Source organism: Rousettus aegyptiacus, unplaced genomic scaffold, assembly GCF_014176215.1.
Source record: "Rousettus aegyptiacus isolate mRouAeg1 unplaced genomic scaffold, mRouAeg1.p scaffold_m13_p_14, whole genome shotgun sequence".
NCBI classification, from domain to species: Eukaryota; Metazoa; Chordata; class Mammalia; order Chiroptera; family Pteropodidae; genus Rousettus; species Rousettus aegyptiacus.
Window position 1 is genome coordinate 50,639,448 of NW_023416289.1, and position 12,421 is coordinate 50,651,868.

Here is a 12,421-nt window from a genome sequence, read left to right on the forward strand (position 1 = left end):
GAAGAGCAATTTTCTAAAGCCAGCAGTGACTGCATGCCAGATGCCATCGCTGTCCCCCAGTGCAGGTTCAGCAGCATTTGTCTTTTGGTTTTTCCACTTACATGAAGGTGTCTTGTGCAACATAACCATAGCACAGGTGACTGCTTCCCATGCACAGGACCCCAGAGGCAGTGAGGGGCAGGAGTGGGAAAATAAGAAAGGGCTGAGAGTGTAAGACTTGGGTGCTATGCAACCTGGCCACTCTGCAGCCAGTGACCTTGCACATGACCTTGGGCCCCTCACCCCACTTGCTGGCTCAGATTTCTGATCCACAAAAGGATAGTTTTAACCTCCTCCTTCACCTCTCCTCTCACTTCAGGAGCTTTCTCAGGTAGCAGCCCAGTGTTAGGAACAGGTCCCTCTGTGCATGTTCAGAGAAGTCTCATTTCATACCCATAAAGTGGAAGCTCTCATTTGAATGAAGCTCTCATTTGATATGAGGCTTAAGCCTCATTTTAGGACTCACAGCCATCTTGCTTTTGGGAGCTTGAACGTCTCCATGGTAACACCATGGTCGGTTGGTGCACAGACCAGCTGTCCCTGAGTCTGGCATGGCCAGTTGTGCCTCTGTGAGGGCAGGAGGCTGACATGGGGCCAAGGAGGCCTCCGCCTGTGAGTGGAGCTGGGGGAAACACGTCGTCTCCCACTTTGTCCTGTGTCTCTCTCTCTCAGAATGGAATCGGGCCTCCGCTGACCATTCTGGGATCAGGGATGAAAATGCCTTGAGCCAGGCTTACAGACATTCTCTGCTGGGCACTTGTGAAAGGGTCAGTTAGCATCAGGCGCCCTGAGCAGGACTCCGACTTCTGCATTCTGTGTACGGACATCGGTTTTCAGGCCAGATGTTGGTCGTACACTCTGCCTGTTGGCATCTCTGCCAGGGAACAGGCAGGGAAGGAGGACATGCCTTCTGTTTTGCCACCAATGGTTACGTGCTGAGGGACTAGAACTTCTGTGGGTACATCCCTGTGGGAGAACGGACCGTTTGGCTGTAGCAGGTCTCAGGGAATGGCTCCCATCACTCTGTTCTCCAGACTCTTCTCTCTTCTGTTTCAGGCAGCAGAGAGAGACAATCAGAACCTGGAGGACAAAGTGCGTTCTCTGAAGACGGACATCGAGGAGAGTAAATACCGACAGCGCCACCTGAAGGTGGAGTTGAAGAACTTCTTGGAGGTCCTGGACGGGAAGATCGAGGACCTGCATGACTTCCGCCGCGGCCTCTCCAAGCTGGGCACCGACAACTAGGGCCTCGCACGAGTCCCAGGTGTGTGCGTGAGACAGCCAGGACTAGGGCGCTCTCCCGTTTGCGTTGCTTCTGTACGTGCGGGTGCAGTTGGTCGTGTGTCCAAACCAACTGTGCCGTCCACTCTCCTCTCCAGAATAGAAACCTCTCGCCTCTCTGGCCTTTTGAGGTTGTGGACAACTGGAAGGTTCTGACTCAGGAATCCAGAACTAGGTCTACCTTCAACGTTTACGCAGTCAGGGCAGGGATGTTCATATCTTTCTTAAGGGCTGTTCCAACCATACGAGCTGAAATAGATTTTCTAATCCAAATACGAATATCCTTTCCACCTCCTTTTTTTTTTGAGTAGCTTTCAGAGTGTTTGAATGTCTACCAGGCACCCGTGCTTGGGGCGTGGAGATAGCAGCTTCCCTCTCAGTAAGTATCAGGATGTTTCAAAGCAGCCCCTCAGTGGAGATTCGTCCAGACAGAGGAGACAGGCTTCCGGTGGATGCACTTACCCGCGTGGGGATCGCCCGTGTCCACACTGCCCCCACCCCCACCCCGGCCAGTTTGCAGGGTTGCGGCAGAGCTCCTTTTCTTGGTTTCGATTTCTGAGCAGATTGCTGTGCTGTGGGAACAGCACGCAGTGAGGGGGCCTAGCACAGTGCTTGGCACAAAGTAGGTGCTTAATAAATATTTGTTCAATTAAACATACAAACAGAACTTAGTGTTTTAATCGAACCCCAGCAGAGTCCTTGTTGAACAGTCCAGCATCTTGGCACCCTGGGTCATTACGAGACATGAATGCACTTGTTGGGTCGGGTGGCCCTGAGGCAGGGAGGGTGGCAGTAGAAGCAGCAGGAGCTGGTTGCCCCACCCCCTGCTCCCAGGGGTCTCTGACACTGGAACCACCCTTCTTCTCCAGGCCTGGGGCCTGAGGCCTGGACCACTGGCTGTCCCTATCTAGGGGCTGTCCAGGCCTGGGATCTGGGCGGGGTGGGGATCCCATGTTGTGTTTAGACAATTGAAAAAGAAATCACAGCAGCCCTTGAGGGCCAGAGAGTCGGCTCAAGTGGCAGGGCCCTGGCCTTAGTGACAGAGGAGCTCTGCACAGGTCTGCCACTCCCTCTCAGTTCCTGCTAAGGAGGAGACAAGAGCCACTAACCATTCCTCCCTTGAAGAGTTTTTCAGTGGGCACCGGGTGCTGTTGGCATCCTTGCCTGGGAGGGCCGCCCCTGGGCCTGGCCAGGGGGTGTGAATCCTGGCTGTAGGCATTTCTAAACGCCTTCAGGAGACAGCAAGGCCTTGGTGCCCCCTCGTCTGCTTTGAGAGCCACTAAGAGAACTTCCTCCTCTAGAAGGATTTTCTCACATGGTTAGAATTTCTCCCGGCCGAATTTAGATAAATGATAAAACAGTCTGAGGGAGGGTGGGGTACTCACACACATGACCTGGGCCCCAAGACGAGTCCCTAAGTCCTGCTGCTCTCCTTCACCCAGCATCTCCTCTGAGCAGGGAGGTCTCGTTTGGGGTGGGGAAGCGGGGAAAAGCTGGTGATCTGGAGAACTTTAGGGGAGACCCTGCAGACTGAGTGGTGGCTTTGAGCACCTGGCACACAGCAATGCAGTTTGGTCAGCCCTCTTGTGACCCGATAAGGCCTTCTGGCTCCACCCTTTCAGAGCTCCAGGAGGCTCTGGGTAGCAGCTCCTTACTAGCTGCGCCTGGAGACCAGAGAGCTGGGCTGGCCCTGAGCCAGGCCTGTGGCCAGCAGTGAGCTAAAGGGGATTCTTCTCAGATCAGGTCAGTCTACCTGCCAGCAGACTGGGCACATGGCTGCCTACAAGCGGGGGACACCGGAGTCCAGAATCGCCCCTTGTGTCTTCTGAGGCCTGCCACCCCTGTCTGTCAGGTAGCTGGTTAATCTAGAAGCCATGTTGACTGACAGGAGCATGCTCAGGTGGCATAGTCATAGGAACAGAGATGCTAAAGCTGCTAATGCTCTGTAGCAGTGATGATGGAAAACACTGGAAGCGGTAGGGCTGTTACGAGGGTGGCCGCTGCATCCCTGTGTGTCCTTGTAATCTCTGCTCACTGGTCCTTGAAGAGTTCGGTGTGTGCCTTGTAGGTCGGAGGTGAGGAGCGAAGAGCACTGAGGGCCTTGCTGAAGGGGATGAGAAGCTGGGTCCAACAGGGAGAGCACAGCTTCACAGAGCACTGGATTCTGTTCCTCTGCTTTTCTCTAAAGATCATGGTGTTTCCTCAGTTACTTTCTTTTAAGAAAAATGGCCCCAGAACAACATGGACAGCCAGTTCAGAGACTGGCCCTGTCTGACAGCTTCTGGCTCGGTGAGCCAGTGTAACATGTCCTCGTTTGGTAAGACGTCACTCTCCAGTCTCAGCGCTGATGTCCGTTAGTTGTCATTATCTTGAGCCAGGTGTAGGCAGGACATAAACTTTTCACTCATGAATGTCTGGCCACGCTGTGCTGCTGCAAGATTTAGGGCCAGGAATGTGTTTTCATTGCCGGGTGCTGTCTCCTGATTTTGACATCTCTGAGACTGACTGCCTGATTCTGGATTAGCTTTCTTTATGCATCCATGAAACCTGGGGTCTAGGAGAGGCCAAATAAAACTTGAATCCCTTTATCCATAAAGTTTAAAAATAACTTTCGTTCCAGTAAGGACCACCAGGAAACGTAAAACCACCCAAGGGACAGGTTGGAACAGGGTGGTCAGGCCTTGAAGAGCATCCACATGAAATGCCTTTCAATGCCATACTGTCACATTAGATTTCAAACAGTGCACTGAGCAGAAGTCATCACTCCTATTCTGTAGACAAGAGGCATTGACAGAAGGTGACAAGCCCAGCATCACCAGCTAAGTGAGCAGCAGTGTCAACTCTGCATCCAGGTCTCCTGGAGCTTGGTCCAGGATCTTTCTATAAACCCTGCTGCCGTTCTCCTTTTGGCTACCCTTGGGTACCAAGAAAAAAAATCTGATAAGAGTACACTGCAGTTATACCATTTTAACATATGTCCACAGCAAAGTACAATTTACAAATGAATGAATGAGAATTTTATGTACATTCGTTAGAAATAGTTTCATTCTTGAAGGATTCTGGTTTTGCAGAGGTCTTTCTGAGAGAGTGTTGGTTAAGATGAAGTCCATGCTCTGAGAGGCCAGAACTGAGTCCTTTGTCGATGGCTTCAGTGGAGGCAGTGGTCAGTTCAAGACGCGCAAGAGGCCCTGAGGCCCCAGAGCAGTATGCAGAGTTCTGGCTGGAGGTTGCCTGTCCATTGCCCACCCCCTTCCCAGGCGGGAGCCAGTTCTGTACAGGGAGCAGCCACTCAGTGGTTGGAACAGGTCGAATGGGACCTGCCCAACGCGGGGCTGTCCACGGCGGGCAGCTGGTCTCCAGCCTGCAGCCTCCTCGTGGACTTTTTGCTTCGGTCAGCCTGCGAGCACAGGCTTCAGGATGGCAGTTTGCTGATGCAGGACCGGTATGTACTGAACGTGATGTGGGACAGCAAATAAAGGGGGAGGATGGACCGCAGTGAATGTGCACGCAGAAGCCTTGAGATCAGCCCAATTTAAAAAGAGTCCTTTTCTATTAAAAAAAAAAAAATCTGCTCTTCTCTGTGGCCAGCCACAGGGCATACTGGCGACCTCACTATGGGACTTCACGTGTGGCCACTCTTGGAAGGTAGCCGTGATGTGACTTAGCTGAGGCCCTCAAAAGGGGCTGTCCTTTAAGAGGGAGCCAGCCACCGCTCTTTGCTCATCACCAAAAGTGGGTGGTTTGTGCCATCTGTCCTTCTAAAGGCGGTGATTCTTTTATTCACTTGAAACGTTGCTGGATTTCGAAGCACTGATGGTTTACACTAGAAGCTTTCAAATCAATGCCCAGATATATTTTTAAATGGTATGCCTGGTTTAAAAGGACCCTACTTTCTGAGTACATAGTTTCCTCCAAAGAAATATTATATATTCTGGAGATGGTGGGGGTGACAGTATGGAGAGGAAGTCCCGTATAGAAATGTATGTTATTTATGTATCCTTTCTGTACACCTGCCTCAAGAATATGGGTTTTCCAGTTCCTCTTTAAACACCAGCCAGGCAAGAAAGAAAGTGACTTTGGCAAGAGAGTAAGAGAGAGAGAGAGAGAGAGAGAGAGAGGAGAGAGAGAGAGAGAGAGAGAGAGAGAGAGAGAGAGAGAGAGAGAGAGAGAGAGTGTGTGTGTGTGTGTGTGTGTGTGTGTGTGTTGGGGGGAGGAAACAGCATGGGCAAGTAGAAAGAAACAATATTTTCAGTTAAAAATCTGTATAGCTAAGAGGAATCTTAAATAACCCTGGTGGTGATATTAAATGGGATCCATTTGTGAGAAGACTTTGTGGGTCTTTTGTTTCAAGTAGAATTGTACAGTGCCCTACTCTCTTTGACGCTGCAGAGCCTTGTGAAGCATGGTTCCCCAGGTCCCACAGACCCCCGGTGCACTTGGCAGGAGCCCAGAGAAACCACGATGGAGTCCAGATTGTGGGACATTTTGGCAGATGATCGACAGGTCTGATGATATGCAGGAAACGTGTCACTGTTTTTACTCGGTCATGCTACTTTTAATATAAAATCATGACTTTACATAAACTGTAGCAATACCTTGTGATGTGACAGGCAATTAGGCATTTCTTCCATCAAATGTTAGAATTCAATGAGTAGTTTGAGGTGGACAAGCGGAATTTTCCAAGAGTACTAAGTTTTTTTCCCATTTTTAAATGCCTTTTTGGTACACAAGTAATATATTGTTTAAAAGAAAAAAGAAACTACAGATGAAAGAAAAAAGTCACCTGTTATTACACCATCTGGTTATAACCACTGTTAACATTTTGCTATATATCTTTCAGACTTTTTTCTATGCCTCTGTATTTGTTTTATTTTTCATCAAAGGCAATCATACATGCTGTTTTATAACTTGTTTTTTTTAGCACTGTATTGTGAATATATTTCTATATCAGTAACTATATATATAATTGCATCATTTTTAACACCCGTGTAGGTTGTACCTTGGACACCTAGGTTGTTTCCAGTTTTTTTCCTGCTATAGTCAAGGATATGATGAAATCCTTTTTTCCAACATCTTTGAGACCTTTTCAGAATACTTACTTAGTATGCTTTTCTAAACTGGACTTTCTGCCTCAGAAGTGTGGCGGGCAGTATGAGTGCTGGCCCATGCCTCCTCCTCTCCTTCCTGGGCACACAGGAGTCTCCACTTCCCAGCCTCTTAGAGTTACTCAGGGTCCCATGACTAATCCTGGCCAAATGAGAGCAGATGACATGTGAAACTGGCAGGCCGAGACTGTGAAATGCCCATGTGCAGTTCTCCACTCTGTTCCCTGGCCTGCAAATGGTGACGTCCTGGGGCCTGTCAGCCTGAGCCCCTGTCCCTAAGTGACTCCGTGGAGCAGCTCTCCTTCACGACGCCCCCACCTGCCCACCTGCATGGAAATGTGGTTTGAATACAGGGTGACCTTAAGGCTGACACTACTGACATTTTAGGGTTAATTTGTTCCTGCAGCATAACCTACCCTATCCTGACCAACAACAACCAAAAAAAAAAAAAAGGGGCACATTTTTAGGACTTTTAATATATATGGCCATAAAATTGCCTTCCAGAAACACGATACCAAATTATACCCCACCAGCAGTATGTGAGACTGTCCTGCTCCCTCTTTAACACTGGTGTTGCTGTGGGGCTGGGGCTAGTCTTCATGTACGTTTTTTTTTTCTTTCTTTCTTTTTTTTTTAAATAAAAATGAGACTCTCACTAACAAAAACATTTATGGGAAGATGTTCTTTTGTAGTTTACCTATTCTTGTCTTCTGGCCAGCCTTCTCATAAGGTGTTTAACTATCTCACCAATTTCTAAGAGTTTTTTTTATTCCTATAAATATTGCAAAAAAAAAAAAAAAAAAAAGTTAGCTGTATGGCTTTTTAAAAATGTTCAGACATTGAAAAACACTTTTTAGTCAAATCTATCTTTTCCTTTAAGGTCGCTGCCTTTTCTGTCATGCTTATGTAAATCTTACCGATTCTGATTCCAAGACTGTATATCCACCAGTATTTTATTGTACAATTAAATCTGTGATGCCTCTGGAGTTTATTTTCTAAATTTCCTCAACATCATTTATTGGGAAATCTACCCTTTCTTGACTGATATGAAAGTCCACATTTACTATATGCCCAAATCTTTATGTATCCTTACCTCCTGCTTCTGAGCTCTCCGTTGTGGTCTCTTATGTGCGTTCTAGCACTGGTACCACACTGTTTGAACATCATTTAATTAATTAACTAAACTTTTTCAGAAATTTCCAGTATTTTTTGTATATTAATATTTCCATAAGAAATTCGGGATCGTTTTTGTAATGTTTACTAGAATTGGAAATTGGATCGTGCAAAATTTATAGTTACTACAGAGAGAATTAACATCTTTATAATATTAACCTTACATTTCAGTAAATTTATATTATTCTGTTCCTCAGTATATTTTTCCTAGTATAGGTAATTTTTGTAGTGGTTATTATCGTAAATGAGTTCTCCAACTGCTTATTGGTAGTATAAAGGTATACCACTACTTTTTTTTAATGAAAAGTAAATCCATTGATTTTTCTAACTAAAAATATTAAAGTTGTATAAATGTAAACATTATAAAAAACATAATGTAGGAATTGAAAGTTCCTCATAATTAAAATCCCTTTGCCCCAAGATAGTCAACAGTTGATACATAGTCCTCAAATTTTTTTCCCCAAGTATGTTTTATCATTCTGACCATATGATACAGCCCTACTGCTACTTCCCTGTTTCACTTGGCAGCAGATCTTGGGCATCTTCCTGTGTCAGTACATGTCAATCTACCTCATTCTTAACCCTGTGTAGAGAGTAGTGTGTTATTGTATACTAGTTTATTTAACTCAGTGATTGGTTATTATATATTTATTTTGTAACTAGCCAATTACTGAATTCTCTTTCGTATGTGTGATTGTTGTTAATTCTTTTGCCTTTTGCAGGTACATAATAGTTCTGGGTGGTGATGATAATTTTAACCTCCATACTTTTAACAATCTTATTTCATTTCCTTATCACATTGACCAGCACTTTTAGAACAATGTATGTAATTGTGCTTGTATTGTGCATTCTTCTTTAAATACATGTATTTTTTACTTAGTGAGAATACCTCTAATGTTTCTCCAAAAGTATAAATTTGAGTCTTAATGTAGATATTCTTAATATTTGAATTTATATATTAAAGATACGCCCTTCTCTTTCAAGTTTGCTGAAAGGTTTATCAGTAATGATGTCAGGATTTTATTAAATGCCCTTTTTTCACATCCGTCAAAACGATCAAGTGCGTTTTCTTTATCATGACTTAAACCGAATCATTTTAATAGATTTGCTAATGTTAAATTCTCTCTGCATTTCGAGAAAATCCTGATTTACTCATGGTATCTTATCTTTTTTATGTACTTCTGCACTCAGTGTTAACAGTGGTTATTTATGATGGGTTTGTTATGGCAGATTTTTGTGTTCTCATCTGTATTTTCTGATTTTTCTACAAGGTTTATATATTACTTGTATTATAAAAATAAGAGCTTTAAAATAAGAAAAATATTATGTAATTGGTTTGCTCATATTATTTTAGAATTTTTCTTGTTAAGATAAACAATTGTGTCATTTTTTTTCTACTGTCTCTGTAAGATATGGTGTTGGCTTTGTGTTAACCTCTTTAAAAAAAAAGAGAGAGAACTTGGAAAGCTCTCTTTTTTTCTATGCCCTGAAATAGTTTAAATTATATTTAGAATTTTTTTGCTCCTTGAAGTTTTTATAACATGTATAAAATTGTCCAAGTCTAGTGCCTTTTTAGAGAATAATCCTTGACAATTTTTTTTCATTGTTTTCCATGCTTATTAGTCTCTTCAGACTTTATTTATATTCTGTACATTTCTGGCGATTTAAATTTCCTAAATAATGATTCTTTTAAGATTTTCAGATTTGCCAACATGAAGTTGTTATATTTTTCCATTCTCATTTCTTACATTGTGTGTCCTGCTTTCCTTGTTTATTCTGATGAATTTTTCCAGAATTATTCTGTTTTGTCAATCTTTTTCAAAGAAGTAACTCTAGGACTTATATCTTAATTTACTGTTTTTTTTTTTTGCTTTTGTTCTTATTAATTTCTTCCTTTCTTTTAATATTTTTTTACCTTCTTAAGTTGAATACCATTTTAACTGTTTCTTGTTTAATAATAACTGCAGTTACTAGTGACTTTAATGCTATGACTTTTTTTCTGAATTTATTCACATCTGTTAAATTTCTAGGTTTAGTGTTCTTAGTTATAAATAATTTCAAATTTAAATTTATTTTTTACTGAAGAGCTATTTGAAATTATGCTTTTTCATTTCTAGATAGTTCAATATTTGTCATTGTTTGAAACATTTGCTATAAATTTCTAGTTTTACTGCTTTGCTGTCAAAGAGGGTAAGGCCTGTACAATTTCTGCATTTTGGAATTTATTGATGTTTTCTTAGGACCTAATAAATTGTTCATTTTAATAAATATTCCCAGGAAACTGCAAAAGAAGATATATTCTCAGAAAGGAACAAAATTCAATCTGTATGTATTAATTTGATCTTATTAGTTCTAATATTATGGACCTCTCATTTCTACTTGAGTCATTAAAAGACTAAGGAAAGTATGTTAGTGTCCCACTAATATTGTAGTTGTATTTCTCTTGTGTTTCTAACAATTTCTGCTTTACGTGTTTCAGTATGATGTTATTTGTCAAATTACCTTTTTATATTTAAGGGAAAAAAGGTTTTCCTTTAAAAACTCATATACCTTTGTGAATTTTACCTGATTTTGTTGTAACCGAGTTATGGCAAAATATGTCAAAATACATAGTTTGGTAAAATGGTAAATGTGTTTCTCTTTTTAAGTCAACAAAAATTTTTCAGAAGCCTTTGTGTCTTAAGGAGATAAGTTTGAGATAAGTTTGGAAGCTCAACCAGGGGTAGGTTGATGATATTCTCCGTGGCCTCGAGCAAGGATGACAGTATGGGCAGAGGCACATATGCCTTGGGGACAGGATGAGGGATTTTGAGTATGCCATTCTAGACTCCTGCTTTGGGACAGCCTCATGCTCAGGTAAGCTTAGGGGACACCTGCCCTCTAGCCAGTCACATTCTACCTCCATGGGGCCAAAGCCTTTGGCAACCTGAGGCATTTTTCTTCTGCAGGCTGGTCTTTTGGGCAGAGGGCAGCAGAAGAGTGTGTGGTTGTGTTCCTAGCTCTTGGGGGGAAAGCCAATCTCGGAGACTCATTCTACTGAAAGATTTTTCCAGAGCTATTTGAACAGATTATTTACATGGCAGAGTCTGTGCTCAGCAGAAAACCAGCTTTCCCCCAAAATGTGTAGGAGGTGTGAATCTCAACCCACAGCTCAGGAGTGAAATACATATAGCCTATTTTTCCCTTCATTCAGGTTCATTTCTATTTCAAGCCCGCATTCTGCAAGGCTCATGTGTTGATCTCAGTCAATTCTGGGGACCCCTTTCCTCCAGATGTGAGTCTTTGAAGGTTCTGAGGAGCTTATGTATTCCCAAGAAGTTAGCGAGAAGGGAGCTCGTGTCTACTGAGACGTCTCCTGTCCCTGTCCTGTCCCTTCTAGTCCTCTGCACTACCTGTGTCGTGTCCGTGTGCTTGGGCGTATAAGAACGTCTCAGATGTCCTCCTGCTGCAGAATTCCCCGTGTGTCCTAGGCCCTTTCTGCAGCCGTCCTCCGTTTGACAGCAGACGTTTGGGGTGGAGGGTGATTTAACTTGAAGGGACTGTGTTTGCAGGGGAGAGCACACCACTTGGTTTCCATTGGTGTGGCCACCAATGCCTGCTTGCTCTGTGGATGGTCACTGCTCCTGTGTGGGTGGGCTTTGGCTCTGACCACTGCGTGAGCCACTTCTTGGAGATCTGTCCTGGCTGGGTCAGGAAGAAAGATGACTTTGCTGGCTTTGAATGTGGAGGAAGGCCACAAGCCGAGGAAAGCAGGCAGCCTCTACACACCGGAAAAGGCAAGACAACAGCTTCTGCCCTAGAGCCTTCAGAAAGGAAGGCAGCTCTACTGACACACCTTGGTATTGGCCCAGTGAGACCCACGCTGGACCTTGGACCTGAGGAATAGTAAGAAAATTAATTTGTGTTGTTTTGAGCTTCCGAGTTTGTTACAGTAGCAACAGAAAAACCGTATACTCTCCACATGAGCTTACACACCTAAGATTCGAGAACCCCTGCTGCATAAATCCACAGAACTACACATGATGGGAGGTTTCACATTCATCAAACACCTCCTGGTTCTAGCTCCTGCATTTACCTGCTGCGTTCCTCAATTCACATTCTGGAGGGGAACAAATGAGCAAATAAATAAATCAGTCTGGTGCGCCAGCTCGTTTTGCACTCCAGGACGGCCCATAGGATGCTGCCAGTTATGGATTGGTTATCCTGGAGTCAGCTTTGCCCATACGACCTGTCTCAGGCTGTAAAACTGGCCATGGCAGCTCCCCCACCACACCCTCCACCCTGTAGCCGGGGCTGTGTGAGGAGGTGACGTGCCTGGAGCTCAGGGAGACTTGGGAGAAGAGGAAGCTATGGGGTGACTGTGGATGGTGTGGATTCAGTGGGACTCAGAGGTAGAGGGCTGGGGCATCCCAGACACTTATGCTTAAGAGAGCAGGGCCCTTTGGGGCAGGCAGCGGGCGGTGTGCTGTTGCTGGGGTAAAACCTGGGGTAGGGGCAGGGGCTGCCCAGGACAGCAGCCAGGTGTCAGGCTGGACCCACCTTGCTGAGGCGCCAGCCCTCACCATGCAACATGCAGAGCTGGGAAGGACTTTGTTGGAGGCAAAGATGGATCAGCAGCACTGTGGAGGGGGGTGGAGAGGTTTACAGCAAGACGATAGGACATAGGCCGTCCTCCACTCCTTGGCTCTGAGGTCCCTGAGGCCAGGGTCTGGACTGACTTCAAGGCTTGGCTAGAAAAAGGAAGGAAGGGGAGAAAGGGAGAAAAGGCTCCAGAGAGGGGGAAGTCTTGATGCACAGAGAGGTAACTGGAAGAGGAATTTTAA

At 44.6% G+C, this 12,421-nt stretch overlaps 1 protein-coding gene across 2 annotated transcripts in view; it reads left to right on the forward strand.

The window, feature by feature from the left end:
* HOMER2 (homer scaffold protein 2) overlaps positions 1–12,421 on the forward strand; it is a 77,251-nt gene that overhangs the window by 64,491 nt on the left and 339 nt on the right. The window contains exons 9-10 of one of the 2 annotated variants that reach the window (XM_036231888.1): positions 1,096–1,303; positions 5,710–10,228. In XM_036231888.1, coding sequence (XP_036087781.1) covers positions 1,096–1,284 — 189 coding nt within the window. In that variant the 3' untranslated portion in view covers positions 1,285–1,303; positions 5,710–10,228. Of the gene's footprint in view, positions 1–1,095; positions 1,304–5,709; positions 10,229–12,421 lie in introns of those variants that run through there. The other variant, XM_036231889.1, reaches the window with a different exon arrangement.